Consider the following 22,000-nt stretch of genomic DNA (forward strand, 5'->3'; position numbering starts at 1 on the left):
CAGACAAACCCTTCTACAGACTCTTCACCCTGTTAGACCAGGCTGCTCAAGCTGAACACCTCTAGAACAGAGGTTTAACAAAGCAACGTGCAAACCAAGCTATTAAAAAATGTGCATATGTTTTTTCTAAGACACAGAAAGTAAAAAAAAAAAAAAATTATCTTTCTCTCACCATCAGGTCTACAGTCAAAATATATTAATAATATGTTACCTTTTTTACTTTCCAAGATGTTTAATTTGTAGATTTTTGAATAATAGGGCTCCTCAACACCAATGCATCATGTTTTTGTGTTGAAATCCATGGCTTAGAAGTTCTTTGCTTATGCAGAGATTGAATGCAAGTGGTTTAGCAGTACCAGCATGAGTCAGAACTACAGACTCATTCGGGTGGGACAGGAGGGAGATCCTTTTGCAGCAATCTCAAGTCCAGTCAAAGTCAAGTCCAGTTCCTACTCAAAGCAAGGTCAATACTTAAATTCAACCACATAATTCAGAGGACTTTGTCCAGCCTGGTGTCAAAAGGCCCTAAGGGTGAAGGTTCCACAGCTTGTATAAACAAGATTTTCCATGCCTTAACTAACTTTCTAGTGATGTTTTTTTTGTCCTATTTTTATCCATTTGAACGTGACTATATTTTTGTAAATGTGTGGTAACTTCATGTAGACAAAAATTCAGATTCCAGTTAAAATGTATTGAGTTGGTAAGAACGACAGTCTGATCTGCAACTGTACAAACAGTGACTTGCAGAACTGTAGATTATGCAGCCAGGGCTGTTTGACTGGTTCTCTAAGTGGAGTCTCCTTTACTTTTCTTTTTCTGCTTTTACTTTACTTTTATTTTTCCTGAATAGAATCAAAATGTGGGTTCCAAATGCTGTGTAGCACTCCAGTTTCTTCTTCTTCTAAGCTGCTCTTGTGTATGGAGACACAATGTATGTCACCATACACATCATTGCTTCCAGGGCCTCTGCTGTCATGCTAGGCCTGGATTTCTGCATTAGTGATAAATATTTCCTTCTCCACAGAATGACTACTTGTTACTACAGCTTACATCAAATCTGGTTTTCAGCACAGAGGTTAAAGTAAATGAAATTTGGCATAGCCACCTCATAAGGAAAATTGATGCTACATCTAAACAAATTAAGACAGAGCTCCAGGCAAGCCTATGTGAGTTCAAGAAAACAAATCTGACATCCCTCAGTCCTGAGGCTTTGAAAGCCCGTGGCTCTTTATTAATAATGGCAATACAGTATTTACTGGCCTGCAGGCCAGCATCCTGTATTACCAGGTCATTGCTTCAATAACAATTCTGTAGATCAAAAATATTGGAGTTTTAGGCAGTATTAGATGTTATTCAAACTCAGTTCCCAAAGGATATTTTTCCTGCCTAATTTCTTGTGAGCTACACAAGCATAGCAAGGTGTTTTTTTGTTAAGAGCCTTGGAGGTCTCAGGCCAAAATGTTTTGATTACTGAGGTAAAGAAGAAAACCACCAGAGCAGCTGTGAGGTACAACTGGGCAAAATCTGATTTTCATGGTGGCAGTTCAGTAACTGTCTTCATATTATCTAAACAGTGTGGTGTAAGAAAGTGCTTTAGAAGAAGGAGAAGGAGGCAGCAGGAGGGCCCTGGTGAGGCTGGCAGGATCCTGGCTGTTCCTGCTGGGATGGTGTCCGTGGTACCGAGGCTCCAGGCTGCATTCCATGCCATTGCACAGCCCCAGTGCTTTGTGTGGCAGCGTTTTCATAGCCAGGGGGTTACAGGGGTGGCTCCTGTGAGAAGCTGCTGGAAGTTTCCCCTTGCAGAAGAGCCGGTGCCAGCTGGCCCCAAGGTGGAGCTGCCGCTGTTTTTCCCAGGACAGGCGTTCCCTGTCTGTGTCTCAGCCCAGGAGCCTTTGGTGACACTTCCTGTGCCCTGCCCTGCCAGGAGGGCAGGCAGAGAGGAGCTGGGGTGGGCACCTGGCATCCAGACAAGCCAGCCCCCCACAGCTACACAGGCAAACATCTAACCTGAGACTGCAAAATGATGGCTGATTCAGGAAAAATGACTTTTTGCAAGAAGAAGAAGTTAATATTTAAAGAAGGCTTTAGGTCAGGTAACTGCTTTCCTGAGCATAAGCAGCCAGTTCCTTTATGCTCTTAATTTTTCTGTCTGAATAAAATACAAAAAATAATCCACCAAGAATTCTCCTTTTCGTGTTTGACCACTAGATGATGCTGTGACTCTTGAATGAAAAAAAAAAGAAAAAAAGAAAAAAAGAAATAGAAAAAAAAGAGAAAAAATTAACATAAATGTAAATTTACAATGCATTTATAGAATCAGAGATTAATTACACAGCTAAATTCATGGTATGGCCAATGAAAATGAGCACTGTTTCTAACAGAAAATTAAACATTCCATTGTGCCACAAAATTTTAAAATTTTACAATTCAGAAGATCAGTTGTGCCTTCCTGTTCTGTCCCAGCAAATACCTTAAATTGGATAATTTCATAACATAATTTTAATTTTTCATCGAACACTTGTATAAAAAAATGAAGACCTCACTCTCATCACTTCACATAGAAGAGTAGCAATGGAAATGATAAAAATAAAGATAAACATTTTATAATACTAACATTCTTTTGAAAACTTGGAGATCAGCAGTAAGATCCACATGTGTTCACAGGCACAGACAACCTTCTCCATATTCAGCCTGTTGATTTATGGACACCTCAGATCAGTGGGTGTCATTTCAGTAATTTGCCACAAAAGCTGTGGGGCTTGGGGGTGGGTTTGCAATTTGACGTGTGAACTGATTATTCCATTTGGGGTTGGGCCGTGTCTGAATGACAGAGGATGGAATCCTGGTTTCTGAGGGGTAGAGCTGAATGCAGGCCTTAAGACAGCTCCTGTCCATTTCAGAGGGGCATGAGCACTCCCTGGCCCGCCCCTGTGGGACAATCACCGGTTCGCAAAGGCCATGAGCCCCTGCCACCAGTCCCCAGATCTCTGGCACCTCTCCACTGACGCAGGGGCCGAGTGCAGGGATCCAGGAGATGCAGGGAGACAGAGGGGAGGTCCAGTGCTGGGCCAGGGACCCTTCCCACAGCCTGACTGCCCTGACAGACGCTCGGAGCCCTTGAGCACACTGAGAGCCAATATCCACCAGCAACACCACAGAAAGGAAACTTCAAACTGCACCTTGACCTCAAACTGGAGCAACCTCCTTCCATTTTTCCCTCCAGAATGGGATGCACTCAGCACTTTTGGCCTAGCAGAGATTCTGACTTGGAGCAAGGCCTGCACACTTGCTTTTACCTCAGCATTTTCTCAGAGCTGCCAAGGGATTTGGCAAAGCTGCCAAAGCTGTGCTCTGTTTGCATATTTCTTTGAGATATTAGAGAAGAAGGGTGCCTAACACACCAGAGGCAGGAATTTGCTATGCCTCAGCCAGTGGCACAAGGTGGAAGCAATGCCTGTTCACAGACACCTTCAGCACCCGCACAGGGAGCATTCGCTTGCCTCAAACCACTGGGGCAAATTATGCAAGAGCTCAGGTTTTGCTTTGTCCAAGCACAAGCTGACTGTGAACCTGGTAACCTGCTGGTTTCACTGATACCACAGGCTGGAATAACTGATTGGCACAGCCCAGCTTCCTTCAGTGACCCAGAGCCCAGGCTTGATTTGTCATAAGGAAGGGATAAACTCTGTACATAGGCCCTGCTCATAGCTGACAGCCCACAAGGGGGCTGCTCTGGGACACAAGTGTGTGTGTATGGATCAGCTCTGGAAATACTGCACTTTAGCTTAGCCATTTCAGCTGGCTTGGATTCTTTTTTTTTTTTCTCTCCAAAGTTTTTGTTACACAGGAACTGGAGTGCTGCATTGCCTTAAAACCTACCACTGCATTGCCACTAGTTATGAGGGGATAAAGTTACATCTAATTCATTAAGAGAAGAAAATTACTTTTTCATTTGAATGCCATTTATTATTCAGTAGAGAGCCACTCATGGTCAAAATGCAGGGAATGACATATGGGGGAAGCAGTAATAAGCAGACCAAAGAGAGGAGGCTATTTCTCCCAAATTATAACTTGGCATCAACATGAATTGCAATGAATGGATCTTCAGCATCGGTATTAATCTGGAAATTAGCCTTTCCATCACCAGAAACATACACCTGCTTTCCAGTACATCTGTTGTCCTCCTTTTGTCCAGAAATAACATCACAGTAGGTACCAGCAGGCAGTCCAGTTTGCACATTGACATTCATATTCCTATGAGAAAATAAATACGATTTATGCATTGTTTTTAAAACAGGTATTTCAATTGGTGTGTAAGATTTCTGACCATGATCTTACTCCCCCATTTGAAGGGCACTGAAAAGCCTGGGTTTTCTGATCCTACCACTCCTACACTCCCTTTTTAGCTCTCTGGACCCAGCATGCACTCAAATAACTCATGTTGGATTGCTGAGGAAGGATGCTGTTGTTCTCTCTGGCACTATTCCTGCCACTGACTTACCAGTCATCATTATTGAAGATGATGAAGCCTTTGTTACCACGGCCAAAAGCCACTTGATTGCTGCCATTGTCCCACCAGTTGGAGAAAGGCTCACCATCCACCACGTTACGGAAGATAACCATGTTCCTGGAAACACAAGCAATGTCTGCCTCTGCACCTGCAACACCTCTAAAGCCACATGGAGCAGGAAGCAAAAGCAACTGCTTTTACTTCTTGTTTCTCCCCAGGGCCCTACCTGATTTGACGCCAGCGATGTTCACAAACCCAGTCGTTGCCACAGGTCGTGTCCGCGTTGATGGTGACGGCCTTTGTGGAGCCATCTGCGTTACTTGGGGGTCCATACCAGTCATTGACGTCCTGGCATTAAAAAGACAGCTTTAGATCTCCCGACTGAAAATGCAGAGAGCCCCTTAGAGGGAGCATCAAAGTTTCACATCCAGCCTGGGACAGGGAAATCACTCGAAAAATCTGAAATTCACTGGACTACTTCTCCGGCCCTGCTCTCACCCTTAATCCCCATGGATGGATCTTCTGCATCAACAGCTCACCTTTCCATTTTGAAAATATCTTGGCCAGCGAAAACTTGACATCACACGTGTGAGCCCATAAGGATGGGCAAGCATGAAGCCAACTGCCATTTTATAGAGCCTGTTTGGTGGACAAACAAGGAATGAGACATGGAAGGAGGAACCTGCCACAGAACACACAGACAAACGAACCAAAGCAAGAAGCATCATCCACACAAGAGCAATCCCTCACCTGGCATCCCAGAAGGTTAGAATAGAAGCTCCACCAGCCCCGTGTCCTCTCTGATTGTCGTGATTATCCACAAAGACCAGGGCTCTGTCGGAAGGCACAAAGCCCCAGCCTTCTCCCCAGTTCCTAAACAAAAACACAGACTTGAAGCTACCCTGTCAACTGGTGGATCCGGCGAATCCTGGATAAGTTGCAGCACCTTCATCCTTACTTTAAGTAGGCCATCTTTTCTCCGTCCCACTTGCGGAGCACTGTTCCCAGTTTGGCACCATATTTGAATTCTGTCACTCGGCCATTTCCAAAGTACTCGCTGCCTTTGATGGGCTCTCCACCCAAATCAATTACCTGGTACAGGAAAGAAAACCTGCATCCCTTTTTGTCTCACAAAGACCAACAATGCAATGTACAGAACTTGACATCAGCTCTTGGTTTACAATGAGAAGAAAGTAATTATGTATTTTGCTGTGTAGAGCAACACAAATTCAGTATAAGACATGAGGGACACATGCAAAAACATGACTGATGAAAGGAAAGCTAAAGTTGATTGACAATCTGTTGTGGAGGCATCTTTAAGAATCAAAATTACCTATGTCTGCAGGGCTGCTCTAAGTAAATTGTGAGCTCCTTCTAGAGTAAGTTGGATGAAGATGAAGATGTATTGTTGTTCCTCTGAAGGAGGAGGCAAAAGAAATACAAAAGACAAAGGCAATCATAAAGGAGAAAATGTGGAGATTACCTCCTGGTAAATTAAAGGTCTAGTTCCTGCAGAAAACCATTGAGTGTTCAGATCATGCAGCTTGTCCAGAAATGCTTTTATGTCCCCAGGCCACATGTGCTTGGCAGCATCAATTCGGAATCCTGCTACACCAATGTCAATGAGATGGTTCATGTACTGTGCAATCTCTGAGCGCACATAGTCCTTCTCCAGGGCCAGATCCAGAAGGCCGGTCACACGGCAGTCCCGGACCTGTCCAACAGAAAAGAAAAAAATAAAGATATCTGTGTATTACACCAAAGGAGGGGTGGGGTGGTGGTTCATGAGGTTGTATTGGATTGGGAAGAAGGCAGGGAGTGATATCCAAAGTAAAGGCTTTTGTCTTCACAAGTCACTGTTGCACATGATAAAGCCCTACGGTCCTGGAGACACCTGAACACCTGCCTTCCAACGGGAAGTGATGAATAAATTCTTGTTTTACTTTGCTTATGTGTGTGGCTTTCTCTTTACCTGTTAAACTGTCTTCATCTTAATCTATGAGTTTTCTCAGTTTTCCTCTTCCAGTTCTCTGCCCCATCCCACTGAAAGTAGGACGAGTAATGTTTAGCTGCTGGCTGAGTTTAACCACAAGTTTTCTTTGGTTCCCAACGTAGGACTCAAAGTGTTTGGATTAATCAGTGTCTGTGATTATTGTGCTAGATGGAATTCACAGCTGTCATTGCTGTTTGGCAGGCTCCTGTGCTTGCCATGGGGCTCACTGGCCTCACTGAGCATTAGAGTCTAGGGCTCATTAACAGCTGCTTTGTGCTGTGGCTGCAGCTGCAGCCTGTGCTGCTGATCCCTCACCCTGGGACATTCTGATCCCAGCGCTGGCGCTGGCCTGGGCTGGCACCTGAGGGACTGCAGGGTCTGGGGAAGTTCAAACCAGGGGTAAGGGGAGGAGTTCATTGCCACATTAAACATGATGCTCTAGTCCAAAGGAACTGGGAGTGGACATTGTAATGGAAATACCTTTAACTTCTTGCAATCCAGGATTTGGGATATGTGTTATAGGGATTACCACAGCAGAAGCCACCCGAACCCATGAAGGGCAAGCCCTACATGAACCTGTGCAAGTGCAGAAACATTATAATGTATTGTTGCAAAGTGGCTGAAGGGACAGCTTCAGAAAGAACTGCTACATATTCTAACTACAAATCCCAGTAAATTGTGTAACTACAGCACCACCTTGCACTGCTCTCAATTTTCCAAGGGTGCTGCTTACAATGATCTGCTGAGTTTATAAGCCACAAAAATGAGCTCACAGGCTGAGCTGAGTACACTGGGCTCACTTCAGGAGCAAACATCTGCACCTAGGTTCTTGATTCCTCAGTACTTAGAGTATTTTGGGCCACACATACCTATGGTCACCACTCCATTCACTTGTCATGTGACTAAGCACAAGTTTTCTGAGGCACTACACCATTTGATTTTACTGTTACAGAATATGTTAAAAAAAAAAAGTTAACAGAATTTGTAAAAAAAAAAAAAGTCTGAAAATTTTTCCAGAGAAGGTTACCTGATAGATATCATTATAATTTTCAACTTCTCCACTTCCAGTGTGACATTTGCCATCATTGAAATCCCAGCCAGAGTATGGGACAGCTGGAAAATCTCTGTTTCCAGCATTAAAATAGCTTCCACAGGTAGAATGTGTGCCTGAGCCACCTGCAGCCCCACACATATGGTTGACGACAGCATCCACATAGATACGAACCTGGAAAAGCAATATGTGCATGTCAGTATGTCTTGTAGCACACAAGAAGTGATAGCCAGGGATTTACCACATCACTCTTAAGTGGATTATTTTCCCTTTCAGTTTCTTCTCAGTTTACACCTCCTTTGAGGACAGCAGCACCTTCCCTCAGCTGATACAGCACTTCTTGCCACATCAGACAGATTTTCAAGGCACTTACTCCAACATTGTTGCATCTCTTCACCATGTCTTTGAATTGCTCCTCATTTCCTGATCGAGAGCAGATCTTGTAGCTAATGGGCTGGTATCTTTCCCACCAGGGTCTGTTCGGGTTAGTAATGACAATGTTTTCATTGGGAGGTGAAACCTGCAGATGAAATGATGTACTTTGATAAGAAATCAAATCAACATTTTAAGGGCAAAATCTGTGCTCAGGACCTCTGCCCTCAGAGGAAAGTTAGTACCCAGCCCAGTCTCTCTCCCACAGCAGAAGGTCAGATCTGTGAGATGTCTGTCTTGTACACTGGCAAGAAAGGCATTTTGGTTTGTTCCTGTGAGTTGCCTGGGTCCAGCATTGGCCTGCTTTCCAGGACATGTGCATGGAAGGGCTGAAGCCACAGGAATTACTTTCACCTGTAACACCAACAGCCTTAGGAATGCCAATCCTCACTGCTTCCATACTTCCTTTACAACAAGGTAAAGAGCTTTAGCTTCTACTTAGCTTTCAAGGGAAGCCTTTCAGCATGCTCCTTTGTAACTGATCTGCTAGACATACACCATCATCATTCCTACAGGGCCCTGCAGAGTTAGAGTTGCTTCTAAAAGCAGCTACTACTTCCTACTCTCCCCCCTCAGGAAGATGACTGTCTCCAACTCAGACATTATTAATCAAATTATTGAATATTAACAACTTATGAATCATATATTACAATGCAGTTTTCCTACTACTGGCAGGAAACAACTCACCTGAACTCCGCCAAATCCATTAGGAGCTAAGTAGCGTTCACACTCCTCAGCAATATCCTGCCAGCGCCATTCAAAGAGATGCACAATGGAAGTTCTCTTTGGGAGAGTGTTGGGGTTGTACTGCCCCCAACAAAGCCCTGCAGCTGCCAGGAGGAGAAGAAGGATTCGCATGGTGCCTTCAGTGTAAGGCTGTGGTCTCTTCACCGGCTATTTATGTGCCTGCAAGATGGCAAAGTTCCTCTAGCAGGTGTCAAAATTCACATGGATCAATGCTATCAGTTATTATTTAGATAGATAGCTCAATATCATTATTTGGTTTGGTTTTTCTCCTGAATAACTCAACAGCTGAAGATAAAATACTTTTTCACAATGATTATGTCATCATAAACTGAGTGGTCCACGAGCAGTGCACCCAAATCCAGACTTGCACTCTTTCTAATCACATAAACAAAGATACTTTATCAAAAGTATTCCAAAATGTGGAAAATCAGACAGCTGTAGAAGCTGAACTGGCTAGTGACACCATCCTCTTGGCCTTGGGAAAGATAAACTCAAGGTAAGCACAAAGGTTAAGACATTCTATCTGGTCACTCTGACAGCTCTGGCAAAAGAATATAACAAGAACATTGCTGGTGAAAGAATGATAACTGAGAAGATTGTGTTACTAAGGGAACAGGGGCAAAGAAGTCTGAGTGGAAAATTTTGGACAGAATTTAGGGACCTATAAATACTGGTAAACTGATGCAACAAACAGCTTTGCTTGCATAGCATGGTCTGTGCCTCTCCATCCCCAGGAATGGTGTCCCGTGTGAGGAACGACAATTTGCCTTTCTGGCCGTTCTGGGAATGCCCCACAGAACTGAATTGCTGCAGAAAGGAAGCAGGAGCCAGCCAGCATCCTTCCCCTCAGGTTTTGATGGTGAGCTGTGAGGGACATGGGCAGGAATATGTCTTCAGAAGAAAAACATGTCTTTGAACTTATACATAAACTTTTAGAGAAGCCCAATAAAACAGCTGCTTCTCATTCTCTTAAAATGATATTACGCTAGTCAGAATCACATGTTAAAGGGTTAAAGGCCAGCATGGCTTTCCCAGTGGAACTGTGGGATGAATGGGTGATGAAAAGTGATAAGATCGAAGCTGGTTTTGTACCTCTCTGGAGAGCTATTTTAGAAACTCTTTAAGGTCAGGAGGGTGCCGGGAAAGAATCCTGGTGCCCCCTCAGCAACAGGCAAGGACTCTGCAGAGGAGTTTTTAACATCCCCCTCTGCCTAGGAAGGATGAGTTGGGTCGTTCTTTGTGAGTCACAATCCGAGGGAAAGCAAGATGCTGGCACAGCTGATTAAGTTACATCAGCAGCGTTTGTTGGATGAAAAACCATGGAATTGTGAGTATTGGGGAGGTGTTCCAGTAGTGTCAGTGCAACTTAAAAATAGTACAGTAATTTCTCCAAACTGGAGCCACTGTCATAATGGGTTAAACACCCTGTACCTCTTTCCTAAATGAAAGAGACCTTGACATTAAAAAACTCCTGTAAGCAGTTGCAACAGGAGTAACATGAAAGATACTGATAACGAACCTGGTTGTAGATCCAAGACATACCCTGAGAACAAATCCACAGAATGGGTCGATCCTCAATTTGGTGCGCGGTGCTGCTGGCAGTGGTGGAGCCCCCTCGGAGCTGCCCCTGCCCAGGGTAATACCCCATGGCTGGCATTAACCCCCTGGGCTTGAAAGCCCCCCTGGCTTGTCTGAGCTCTCCCGCCTCCTCCAGGGCCAGGCGGCAGCGCTGACCTGCGGGTCCCCGGTCTGTGCCTGCCGAGAGCCGCCCAGCAGCTCCTGCACGGCAGCACCGAGCCCTGCACGCAGTACTGAAGCCATGGCACAACACTGTTAGAGTGCCTGCAGGATGCATTAAAATACATTTGTTAAAATTAACCTTGTATTTTCAGGGAGCTGTGATTTTAACAGGATTGTTTACTGGAGAGATGATTCACTGACAGTCATTAACGAAGTCCTATAACCTTGAATTTGATCTGCAGCAGTTTAAAACCTCCAGTAAATCCATGTTGCTGCTATTTTGGTCACGGAACAGTTGTTTACCTACATGTTGTTCCTTCATGTTTAACTGTTGTATGACAGATTTCCAGTAACTTTTTTGTAATGATAGAGTCAAAATTACTTAAGAGTCAAAAAACCAAAAAAAGGGGGAGATGTGAAAGATCAGAAAGCCACAGAAGCTGAGCTGGGTGGTGCCGTCATCCTCCTGGCCCTAGGAGAGAGAAACTCAAGGAAAGGACAAAAGTGAAGACATCCTATCTGGTCACTCTGACTGCTCTGGCAAAAGAATGTAACAAGGACATTGCTGGTGAAAGAATGATAACTGAGAAGATTGTGTTACTAACAGAACAGGAGCAAAGGAGTCCGAGTGGAAAATTTTGGACAGAACTTAGAGACCTATAAATACTGGTGAACTACTGTAATAAATGGTTTTGCTTGCATAGTATGGTCTGTGTCTCTCAATCCCTGCACCAAAACATAACACACAGACCCTCTGAAGGGAAAAGCAGTAGAAGCTGATTGAAAGATGACAGGAAATCTAACAGCATTAAGAGAATGAACGAGTTTGCCAGCATTCAGAGGTGTCTTGCTCTCAAAATTAGACTGAGTTCACACCAGGGTATGAACAACTGTCAAGGCTTTACACTGGCCCAACACCAGACACCCATGAGAGTTGCTTGCTGACCCTCCCCTGCCACATCTGGGCAGTGGAGAGGGAAAAAAAAAAAATAACAAAGGGCTCACGAGTGAGATAAGCATGGGAAGAAAATGTTTAAGGGCAAAATGGCTTCAACTTCAGGAGTTTATTACAAACAGAATCAGAGGTGGATAAGGAGAAGTAAAATAAGCCCTTAAAACACTTTCACTCCAGGTTCTCCTCCTTCCCACTGACAGCACAGGGAGACAGGGCAGGGGGGTTTTGGTCAGTTCATCACCAAGATTTTCTTCTGCTGCTCAGGGAGAGGAGTGTCCTCCCCCTGTGAGGCTATGGGGTTCCTCCCACACAAGACATTTCTCCATGAACTGCCCTGGTGTGGGTCCGCTCTCAAGAGCAGCAGCCAAACCTCATCTGCTGCAGCTGAGTCTCTTTCATGGGCACACAACCCCCCAAAACTGCTGCGACCTGGGTCTCTCTTCTCATGGCGTGCAGTCCTCCAAAGACAGGCTGCTCCAGCCTGGAAGCAAGGGCTCCTCTCTCCACCAGGTCTTCCACTGGATCCCTGCCTCCAGGCATCCACTTGCTCCAGCATGGGCACCTCCTCCCTGGGCTGTGAGTGGATTTCTGTATCCCCCATGGATCCCCATGGGCTGCAGGGTCACAGCGGCTTCACCATGGCCATCACCATGAGGCCTGCAGAGAAATCTTGGCTCTGGCACCTGGAGCACCTCCTCCCCCTGCTTCTGCACTGACCTTGGTGTGCCCAAGGTCTGTTCTCACCTCCTCCTCTTTTCTGACTGGAAGAAAAACCATGTGACTTTGTTTTGATTTTCTTATTAAATATGTTAGCACAGAGGCATTACCACCTTCTCTCATTGGCCCAGTTTTGGCCAGCAGCATGTCCATCTTCAGAGCCATCAGGGATTGCCTCTGCTGGAAATGGTGGAAGTTTCTGGCAGCTTATCACACAAGCCACCTCTGTGGTACCCTGGCTACCAAAAACCAGGCCATGCAAAACCAATACATCAGAGTCAAGAAACAAAACCCAATATCAGATGCAAATAGTGTAGATAAGTTTTAGCTGTCTGACATATAACTGAATTTGAAAGCTAGAGCTCTTTTCCAAGTCCTCTCTTGTATTTCCTACAATCTCCTCCTTCAAAAAAAAGACCTTTGACTTTTCTTCATGAAGCGATTTCAGGTCTGCATTTGGAACTGACAAAAGATCAATGTCTTAGCAACAATCCTCCATGAATAAACTTGAGTAATACTAGCAATAAAATAATACTGTAAGAGAATATGAAGACTAGAAAATCAACCTGAATTGTGCCATGTTTCAGCACAACGGGTTCTTCCCTTGGTTTTTGGATCTCTTGCTGATTATAGCAATCCTGCTTGTCCCTAAAGAGAACTGCATTTCTACTTCTGAACGCAGCAGCACGATTTTAAATTTAATGTCAATCTTCTCCTTCCATTTTTTATTAGAACCTCAACTGAATAAAGTACACTTACAAATGCACACAGAGGTATAGTACCACTCCCAGATCTGCATGGCACCACTAGTTTTCATCTCTGTACAGCAGCTGCTCACTAGTTCATTAGTATTACAGCTAACACACTTTGCTCTGTCTCGGTTCATGCAGTCCTGAGAGGCAGGACATTCTGCACATCTGTTTGCTGTTAACAAAGATACAGAGGAGAAGGAACAGCACATGTACAACACATCTGGTCACAATTTAGCATTAACATGAATGGCAATAAATGGGTCTTGATCTTCATTCCCAATTAGGAAATTAGCCATGCCATCAGCAGCAACATGTACTTCAACTGCTGTACAGAAGTCACCTTCCTTTTGCCCAGAAATGACATCACAGTAAGTGCCAGCAGGCAGACCAGTTTGCAGAGATACATTCAAGGGCCTGTGGAAAAGAATAAAGTGCAGTAAGCATTATGAGGACTCTAAAATGCTCTTCAAATCATACTGGAAACCTCAGATGTTAAGCAATTCTGGAATTATCCTCTAGCACTTCGCTGGACACTGCAGAACCTATTCAAGCACTACATGCTTCACATTGCTCGTCACCACAACCTACAGCTACTTATTACAGCCCTGACATACTCCCATTCTCTTATCATCTCATTCTCGTGTAAACAATTTCAACAGGTTTAAAACTGTTTAAAAACAGAACATATTCCTGAGTTTACAAGTTCCCTCATTACTATAAATTCAGACTTTGCTGGTTGACCAGACCCAGTCACACAGCCAGCTTCAGAACTGGGAAATATAAAGACCACACTACAAGGTCTAAACAGCCAAGACTGAAGAGTGTCTATGATAGAGTGGAAAACGCTACATTTAAATTGTCAATAACTGTCAATAATAATCCATAAGAAAGATCTATTCAAGTTAGCAACACCTAAAAAGGTTACATTAATAACTAGATATTTAAAATACATATTTAACATATAATAATTGTTTAATAATCATAACGAATTATACTTTATTTCCCTCTTACTCACCAGTCATCATTATTGAAGATGATGAAGCCTTTGTTACCACGGCCAAAAGCCACTTGATTGCTGCCATTGTCCCACCAGTTGGAGAAAGGCTCACCATCCACCACGTTACGGAAGATAACCATGTTCCTGGAAACACAAGCAATGTCTGCCTCTGCACCTGCAACACCTCTAAAGCCACATGGAGCAGGAAGCAAAAGCAACTGCTTTTACTCCTTGTTTCTCCCCAGGGCCCTACCTGATTTGACGCCAGCGATGTTCACAAACCCAGTCGTTGCCACAGGTCGTGTCCGCGTTGATGGTGACGGCCTTTGTGGAGCCATCTGCGTTACTTGGGGGTCCGTACCAGTCATTGACATCCTGGCATTAAAAAGACAGCTTTAGATCTTCTGACTGAAAATGCAGAGAGCCCCTCTGGTGAACAAAGCTAGAGGGAGCATCAAAGTTTCACATCCAGCCTGGGACAGGGAAATCACTCGAAAAATCTGAAATGCCCTGGACTACTTCTGTGGCCCTGCTCTCACCCTTAATCCCCATGGATGGATCTTCTGCATCAACAGCTCACCTTTCCATTTTGAAAATATCTTGGCCAGCGAAAACTTGACATCACACGTGTGAGCCCATATGGATGGGCAAGCATGAAGCCAACTGCCATTTTATAGAGCCTGTTTGGTGGACAAACAAGGAATGAGACATGGAAGGAGGAACCTGCCACAGAACACACAGACAAACGAACCAAAGCAAGAAGCATCACCCACACAAGAGCAATCCCTCACCTGGCATCCCAGAAGGTTAGAATAGAAGCTCCACCAGCCCCGTGTCCTCTCTGGTTGTCGTGATTATCCACAAAGACCAGGGCTCTGTCAGAAGGCACAAAGCCCCAGCCTTCTCCCCAGTTCCTAAACAAAAACACAGACTTGAAGCTACCCTGTCAACTGGTGGATCCAGCGAATCCTGGATAAGTTGCAGCACCTTCATCCTTACTTTAAGTAGGCCATCTTTTCTCCGTCCCACTTGCGGAGCACTGTTCCCAGTTTGGCACCATATTTGAATTCTGTCACTCGGCCATTTCCAAAGTACTCGCTGCCTTTGATGGGCTCTCCACCCAAATCAATTACCTGGTACAGGAAAGATAGAGCATGTCTTTCTATTCAATACCCAAACAAATAAGACACTGCTTAACACATTGCTTTAAGCAAAGGGACAGTACTTGAGCTAATTATGTTATTTGGCTTTCTTGCAAAATTGTATGTAAGGCTATTTTCTCCTTTTAGCTCAGCCCAACTTGTGAACCTCTTTTCCATCTCTATCCTGTATCTCCTTGCCCCCAGCTGATCACTTACCCATGATTAAGGCTTGGGCTGTACTTCCTTTATATTTAGTACGGTCACCAATGCCTCCACTTCCAGCAGTTGGGCATCCTTTCACTATGGAGCTAAAGAATGTTTCTATTTGCCTAGACTTTGCAGGCAAGATGCTAATTTAATAAAATACGTGCAGCAAGTTTGGCTTCTGCTGACTGAACCCAACACCCATCTGCTTGTTCCAATTTGTTATTCAAATAAATTAAAACACAAATTTGGAATAACAAGTAATAGATGTTATGCCATTGGAAAATAAACTTTCAACTCATAATCAACATATGTGTTCTGTTGCAATTTATTATCCAGAATTTAAAATTCAGGAAATGAAATATTTTTTAAACCAATAGAATTGTTACACTAACTTCAATGTAGTAAATTTATCTCAATAAAATTTCCAAGTTAACTAATTCCAGTAGGTCCAAAAGAAGTGGGGCATTTTGCACATCAATGACCATTTATGGACAGATTTGGTATTTGTAGATTATGGTTGAGGATAGAATTGAGGATGATTTCTGTAGATCTGCTTGGGCTCAGCCTATGCAAAGCATTGCCATGTATGACTGAGTCTGTACTGGGCCTGCAAGAAATATGTTTGAAAAGTAAAATGAAAAAAAATAAAGATTACCTCTTGGTAAATGAAAGGTTTAGTTCCTGCAGGAAACCACTGAGTATTTAGATCTTCCAGCTTGTCCAAGATGGCCTTGATATCCGCAGGCCACATGTGCTTGGCAGCATCGATGCGGAAGCCCGCGACGCCGAGGCCGATGAGCTGGTTCAGGTACGCGGCAATCCTGGAGCGCACGTGCTCCTTCTCCAGGGCCAGGTCCAGCAGGCTGACCAGGCGGCAGTCCCGCACCTCGGCAACAACTCTCAGATCAAACCCTTCTCCCCTAATAAACTCCATGCAGTGTTCTACACACCTTTTGAATGTTCTTGGCCTATATTACATGCCAAATAAAACCTTCAGTAGCCTTTGTTCCCCATGCATTTCTTTCCTTTGCAATGTCATCTACACAGAAGCTACAATAAGAAATTGAATTTATCCCTCTCTTCTGAAATTGAGACCAAGGAATACTTCCAAATTACAATAAAAAGCAAATAATAACTTCTACCTTTTTTAGCACACTAAATATATTTTAGGAGCTTTAAATTGTCTTTATTAATTACATAAGCACATTTGTCTGAATCTGAAATTGAGCCATTGTCTCAAGTACAGCTATACCTTTAAGAAGTTGTGTTCCTGATAGCAACACTAACCTCTATTATTAATTTGGATGGCTTTTCATGAGGCTTTTAAAAATTCCTTTAAAAAAATATCTCACTGTAAATGAGAGCAAAGAAATCACAGCACAGGATGTACATGAAAACCACAGTTGTAGGTTTACCTGAGATATATCATGATAATTCTCAATGTTTCCACTTCTAGATTTACATTTATGATCGTTAAAGTCCCAGCCAGAATAGGGCACAGCTGGGAAATCTTCAGTCTTTGCATTGAAATAGCTTCCACAAGTAGCATGGTCACCAGCCCCAGCATTAGCTCCACACATATGGTTGATTACTGCATCCACATAAATGTGCACCTAGAGAACAGTATCCACATAACAATTTGAAAAAGCTACTTCCCACAGCACTGTTAATTAATGTTCTCTCTCCCATATCTCCTGCCCTATCTCACTACTTCTGCTTGCTTGCTTCAGCCAATATTTTATTCCATTGTTTTATTAGCATAGAGCAAGGGTGGTAAAACATGCAGCTCAGCAGACAGGCAGGTAACAGTGCATCCATTTTTTTAAATGGTAGAATCACTGTTTGGCTATATCCTTGCATTGTAAACACCAGAAGGTTTTAAAAGTACTTACTCCAACATTGTTGCACCGGGTCACCATGTCTTTAAACTCAGTTTCATTTCCAGACCTTGTGCACAGCTTGTAGCTGACAGGCTGGTATCTTTCCCACCATGGTTGCCGGGGGTCAGTAATGATAACATTTTCATTTGGAGGTGAAATCTGTCAATAAAACAATGGCACTTGGTAACAGGATACTGAAAATGGTTAATTTCTTTGCCCAGTATTTTTAGAGAAATAACATTTTTAGAGAACAGGTAGATCCTCAGTATCCTCTGCTTACACTGTAGTAGGTTGGAAACAAAAGACTGAGGCCTGGCCTTCAACAGGTAGAAAGCCAGTATAAAAATTAGGTCCATGAACAGCGTGGCCTGATTTTCTTTGTGACTTCAAGTTTCAAAAAGAAGCATCTGAAATTGAAGTACTAGGTCAGCAGAGGAAGGAAGTGACTGTATAACAACTGACGTAACATCCTGCCTTTAAAACTGATCCAACTTCCCATTTTTGTAATGCTTTGGATGAACACATTCTTGACTTAATTCTTTTAAGTTTCCAGGTGAGTTCTACCTGTTCTTCCTTTTACAGAAGGATACTTTTTAGGCAACAAGCTTTTGCTGCTACCTCCAAGCAAGTCATCATCTGAAAAATACTTCTGAGACTCTGCCACAGAATGGATTAAAATCATGAACAGGCATAGGCCACAGTCTGAGAAATCAGTTTAAAGTCCATCTGGTCTGGAAAGAAGGTTGCAAAGACAAAATGATTATTTGAAAATTATGGGAGAGTTCTCACTCAGGCCAGCTTGCAATCTCTTGGGCTACAAGAGACAGGCAGCCTTCACACCTATTTTTCCTGAGCTATCTGACAGGCAAACGGAAATACTTTAATAAGTGGCAGCTCTCCTGCCATGCTACCCCACCCAAGTGCCAGTTCTGGTTCCACAGGAACACGTCACTGTTGTTCAGACAGACCTGACTCACACAGGGACACCTTGACCAGAACCTGTGCTCAGTTCACTTCTGCCTGCTCACACCAGGTTCCTGCAAAGAAGGGTCTCTTAGTGGCTTACTGTGACCCTGTGCTACACAGAGAGAAACCTGCCAGTTTGGGTGAACACAGTCAGCAGCCTTTTGTACTTAATTATTTAACACCTTCAGCACTTTTTTGTTCTCTTTGGAAGCCTTTGTTCAGTCATAGTTTCATTTTACATTTATCTAACTCTTAAGAGCTTTCCTTGATTTAAATAATATGAAGCAGATAAACATAGGTTACTCTTCACAGCAGTAAAAAAAAAAAAAAAGATTTAGCAAGTGATGTGCAATTCTAATTCATCTAAATGTAATAGCACAGACTGCAAAACATGCACTTTGGAGCAATGAAATAAATCCATGCTTACTCGAAGATAGCTGAAGAATATATTTGTCAGCATTTACTACTTCCATTACCAATTTCTATTTTTCTTGTTCAGTACCTGTCCTTTGACAAATTGAACATTTTCTGTGAAAAACAAATTATCATCTGTGTAGCAATTTCACTACCTACTGATAGGAGCAGACATACCTGAACTCCTCCAAATCCATTAGGAGCTAAGTAGCGTTCACACTCCTCAGCAACATCCTGCCAGCGCCATTCAAAGAGATGCACAATGGAGGTTCTCTTGGGGACAGTGTTGGGGTTGTACTGCCCCCAACAAAGCCCTACAACTAACAGCAGAAAATAGATCCCCATCCAGTGCTCTGTGATCAGCTGGGCTCTTCTAACTAACTATCAATGTTCCTGCAAGAGGGTAAAGTACACATTAGAAAATACACAGTTAAAGGTAAACACCCATCCCTGTCATCACATTTATTTACCTGTTATTTTGTATGAGAACTGGATCTTATCTAAACTGTATCAAATTCCCATACTAACAGTCACTTTGTTCTCATGCACTTAAGATTTTGCCTAACGCAGGCTGCCCCCAGAATGTAAAAGCTGTGGTTTTATTAGTGTAAAGCCAAAAACTACCCCAAAGGGCAAAGGAATACTTACATAGACTGAAAAGGACATTTTCTTATTTTAATGTACATTATTTTTCATTCCTATTTATCATTGAGAGGCATCTTTTTTTCCAAATGGTGTTGCTACAACTTGAACATATTTGGACATGACCTTGCAGAGGAGCATATTTCTTACCATGATTTGTTATGAAACCCCAGATATTTTGGAGGTTTAACATACGTGAGTCTGTCATTCATGATATGCATGACATCTCTCATTCAAACAACAGCCTGAAACCCGGAAGATCTCTCAGACACAGAAATCATTAATTAATGTGACTCAAACCCAGAAATGCTAAATGTCTGATCTCTGCACACCTGCAGGATTTGTGTGCAGATATTCTCTTTTTAAGAACATGGGTGATGGCATGCAGATGTTAGAAATGCTGTGAAACTCCATAACCAAGAAATCTCCTTCCAAGTGCCCAAGTACAGAGTTCTGCAAAAGGAGCTTTCCAGAAGTTTGAAGCTACATTTCCTTCTGATGAGCTAGGCTAGGAACTGCATTTCCCAACTCATATCCTATTTGCATTTACCTAAAATTGCCTCTCCTTTTCCTCACCTAGAGATTGTTACAACATGTAACAAACCAGAAACCCAACAACTATCAAGGTTTACATTACTCTACTGAGAACCTTATTCTGCACTCTTCCTGTTTAGAACTTGATTTAGAGAGTCTGAGATACACAGAAGTCCTACAAGAAGAACTTCTGCAAACAAATGGCAGAACTAATACCTCCCTTATAGCAAAATACAGAATCTTGTTACTTTCCTGTAAGTAACTATTCTTTATAAAAAGTTATCTTACAGTAACAGAGCAAAGAGAGATTCCTGTCACAAGGGAAACCAAACACCTCAGTGAAGGTTTAAACATGAACACAATTGCCCTCAGGTTTGCTACACAAAGGAAATCAGTGATTTTCCTGATTTAATACGCACTTGGGAATGCACTGCTGAAAACTCCAACCTGCTGTGATACAATTAGCCAGATATAAATTGATATAAAATTTTATGAGACTTCAACTAAATTGCCCTGACTCCTGCTTCAAGGAAAGGATGATCCATATCTCTCAGGTAGCAGAGCACTCTTTGGAGCAAATTTAGGCACAAAATATAGTTTACAAAATGTAGAACCAGCCTTCCAGAGCCTACTGCTATCAGATGTCACTGCTCTTCACAAGCAGGCAGAGTTATTTAGAATTAAGCATTTGGTATATTTGACTTTTCTGCTTGTGAACAAAATAGCTTTAATACCATTATTTACTTGTAGATCTTCAGTTAAGCATACAGATAAAGTTTCAGCCTCAAGCAGTTGTTCTGTGTGCTTCCATTTTCATGAAGGAATACTTTTTGGCCCTGATAGGATAACCATACATTAACAGAAAATGAGCTGAGAAAATTCCATCCTCTCTGATAAGAAAAGGCATTTATTAGATTGGCAAGTTTTACTTACAGCAGTAAATACACAAAGCAGTAAATGACACAAAGTATTAAGAATAATATACCTTGGCCCAACCAGCTCCAAGGCCTAGGCCTTAAAGCTCTGACGTAGATTTTAATTTCTCTGAAACAGGTTGATGGCTGCTCTGCCTTCAACACAAGCAATAATAAGGGAATGGGGATGTTGAAATCCTCACCGCACTCTGAAGGCTCTAGCTTCAAAATGTTTTTGAAACTTGGAAAAACGCTAAGAGGCCATGTGGAAGAGAGCAACTTTGCAATGCAGAGAACCGGGGAGCGGAGCGTCCCTGCAGAGCCCTGCCGCTGTCTTGGCCAGCACGGAACTCGCACCGGGCCTTCTGCTGGGTCACGGCCGGAGCGGAGCCGCCAACACACCCGCGACCGCGCTCAGACCCGCGGCACGCCCGACGCGGAGCTGCGGGAGCTGCAGGCGCCAGAGGCTGTCACGGGGAAGCACGGCACTGCCCCGTCCCTTCTGGCGGCTGCCCACAGAACCCCCTCAGCAGCCCCGTGTTGCCCGCGGGCGAAGGAAGCCCGCACCGCCGCCCCTCCAGGCTGCCGGCAGCGCTCCCCGAGCGGAGCGCGGCCCGGGCGCGCTGGGGCCGCCCCGCTCCGCCCCTTCCGCCGGGCGCCACCGCCGGGCACGGCGAGCCCGGCCCCGCGCCGCCCCCGGGACACCGCGGGCAGGGCACAGCTCCTCGAACATTCACTATCCGCACTTCCTTATAAAGTATTTTTGTCCTTGAGCACAGCACCATCTTGCTGTTATCCTACTTCGGCGCTCTGAAAATTCACTTGTGGGCCTTTGGTCCTGTACGTGTAGCTCAACATGGGTGTTAGGACATACTACTGTAGAACTATAGAAGCCCTCTAGGACTGAAGGAACAATTACACAGTCCCCACGGGAATGCAGCAAGTAAAATAAGAATAATTCCAGTAAAAGCACTTCAAAGGATTCTGGTAAGCCAGCTCCTATTGGAAAAAAATAGCAAAGATACACTTACTTTGGTCCAGCCACCAATACTAGTGATTTAGACTGTTTGTAGCTGGAGTAATGACAAATCTACAGCAGCCAGCTCCCACACCATCAGCTATCATTTAGTAGTTTATGAGATAACTTTTCCTTTAAATCCACTGGACTAGAATATCTTATCAATTAAATGACATTGCAATGTTTCCCACAGGTTTTAGACAGTTCCACTAACCAGCCCAGTATGTAGCAAATCCTATGTGACCACTATTACCATCACCCTCAACAGGGCAAGAACCACATCTATACCAGTTTTAACTGCTGCTCTGGTTTTAATGACTTCAGTCTCACCAGTGACAGTTTTCAAGCTGCAGATGAACAATGCAAGTTAATTACTGAGGAAGAACAGT

The 22,000-nt window shown here is 43.6% G+C and overlaps 2 protein-coding genes across 5 annotated transcripts; both read right to left on the reverse strand.

Moving 5' to 3' along the window:
- Positions 1–3,327: 3,327 nt before the first annotated feature.
- On the reverse strand, positions 3,328–12,661 carry LOC135304989 (pancreatic alpha-amylase). 3 transcript variants are annotated; one of them, XM_064428054.1, is made up of 11 exons: positions 12,259–12,661; positions 8,674–8,892; positions 7,928–8,074; positions 7,531–7,728; positions 5,994–6,224; positions 5,469–5,602; positions 5,261–5,383; positions 5,050–5,149; positions 4,737–4,858; positions 4,502–4,627; positions 3,328–4,254 (listed from the first exon to the last, which is right to left on the reverse strand). In XM_064428054.1, exons 2-11 carry the CDS (start codon positions 8,842–8,844, stop codon positions 4,065–4,067), a joined length of 1,542 nt encoding a protein of 513 aa, XP_064284124.1. In that variant the 5' UTR covers positions 8,845–8,892; positions 12,259–12,661; the 3' UTR covers positions 3,328–4,064. The 3 variants fall into 3 exon arrangements, with proteins under 3 accessions (XP_064284124.1, XP_064284122.1, XP_064284123.1); XM_064428052.1 differs by having other exon boundaries at positions 10,781–12,291; XM_064428053.1 differs by lacking the exon at positions 12,259–12,661 and having other exon boundaries at positions 8,674–9,445.
- A 188-nt stretch (positions 12,662–12,849) lies between these two features.
- On the reverse strand, positions 12,850–21,910 carry LOC135304992 (pancreatic alpha-amylase-like). 2 transcript variants are annotated; one of them, XM_064428064.1, is made up of 11 exons: positions 20,797–21,910; positions 18,681–18,896; positions 17,136–17,282; positions 16,659–16,856; positions 15,899–16,129; positions 14,894–15,027; positions 14,686–14,808; positions 14,475–14,574; positions 14,148–14,269; positions 13,913–14,038; positions 12,850–13,311 (listed from the first exon to the last, which is right to left on the reverse strand). In XM_064428064.1, the coding sequence occupies exons 2-11, from the start codon at positions 18,846–18,848 to the stop codon at positions 13,122–13,124; spliced, it is 1,539 nt and encodes a 512-aa protein (XP_064284134.1). In that variant the 5' UTR covers positions 18,849–18,896; positions 20,797–21,910; the 3' UTR covers positions 12,850–13,121. The 2 variants fall into 2 exon arrangements, with proteins under 2 accessions (XP_064284134.1, XP_064284133.1); XM_064428063.1 differs by having other exon boundaries at positions 20,665–21,910.
- Positions 21,911–22,000: the final 90 nt, after the last annotated feature.

This window comes from Passer domesticus, chromosome 7, assembly GCF_036417665.1.
Source record: "Passer domesticus isolate bPasDom1 chromosome 7, bPasDom1.hap1, whole genome shotgun sequence".
Classification (NCBI taxonomy): domain Eukaryota; kingdom Metazoa; phylum Chordata; class Aves; order Passeriformes; family Passeridae; genus Passer; species Passer domesticus.

Bases quoted from the DNA above. Each gene is read 5' to 3' on its own strand.
- LOC135304992 (XM_064428064.1), bottom strand. From the start codon at position 18,848: ATGGGGATCTATTTTCTGCTGTTAGTTGTAGGGCTTTGTTGGGGGCAG. The intron at 17,283-18,680 runs GTATGTCTGCTC...TTTTATTGACAG, and splicing joins ATGGATTTGGAGGAGTTCAG to ATTTCACCTCCAAATGAAAA. The intron at 15,028-15,898 runs GTAATCTTTATT...TTCCTGTACCAG, and splicing joins AACCTTTCATTTACCAAGAG to GTAATTGATTTGGGTGGAGA.
- LOC135304989 (XM_064428054.1), bottom strand. From the start codon at position 8,844: ATGCGAATCCTTCTTCTCCTCCTGGCAGCTGCAGGGCTTTGTTGGGGG. The intron at 7,729-7,927 runs GTAAGTGCCTTG...TTGCTTTTCCAG, and splicing joins AGAGATGCAACAATGTTGGA to GTTCGTATCTATGTGGATGC. The intron at 5,150-5,260 runs GTGAGGGATTGC...TCCACCAAACAG, and splicing joins CTAACCTTCTGGGATGCCAG to GCTCTATAAAATGGCAGTTG.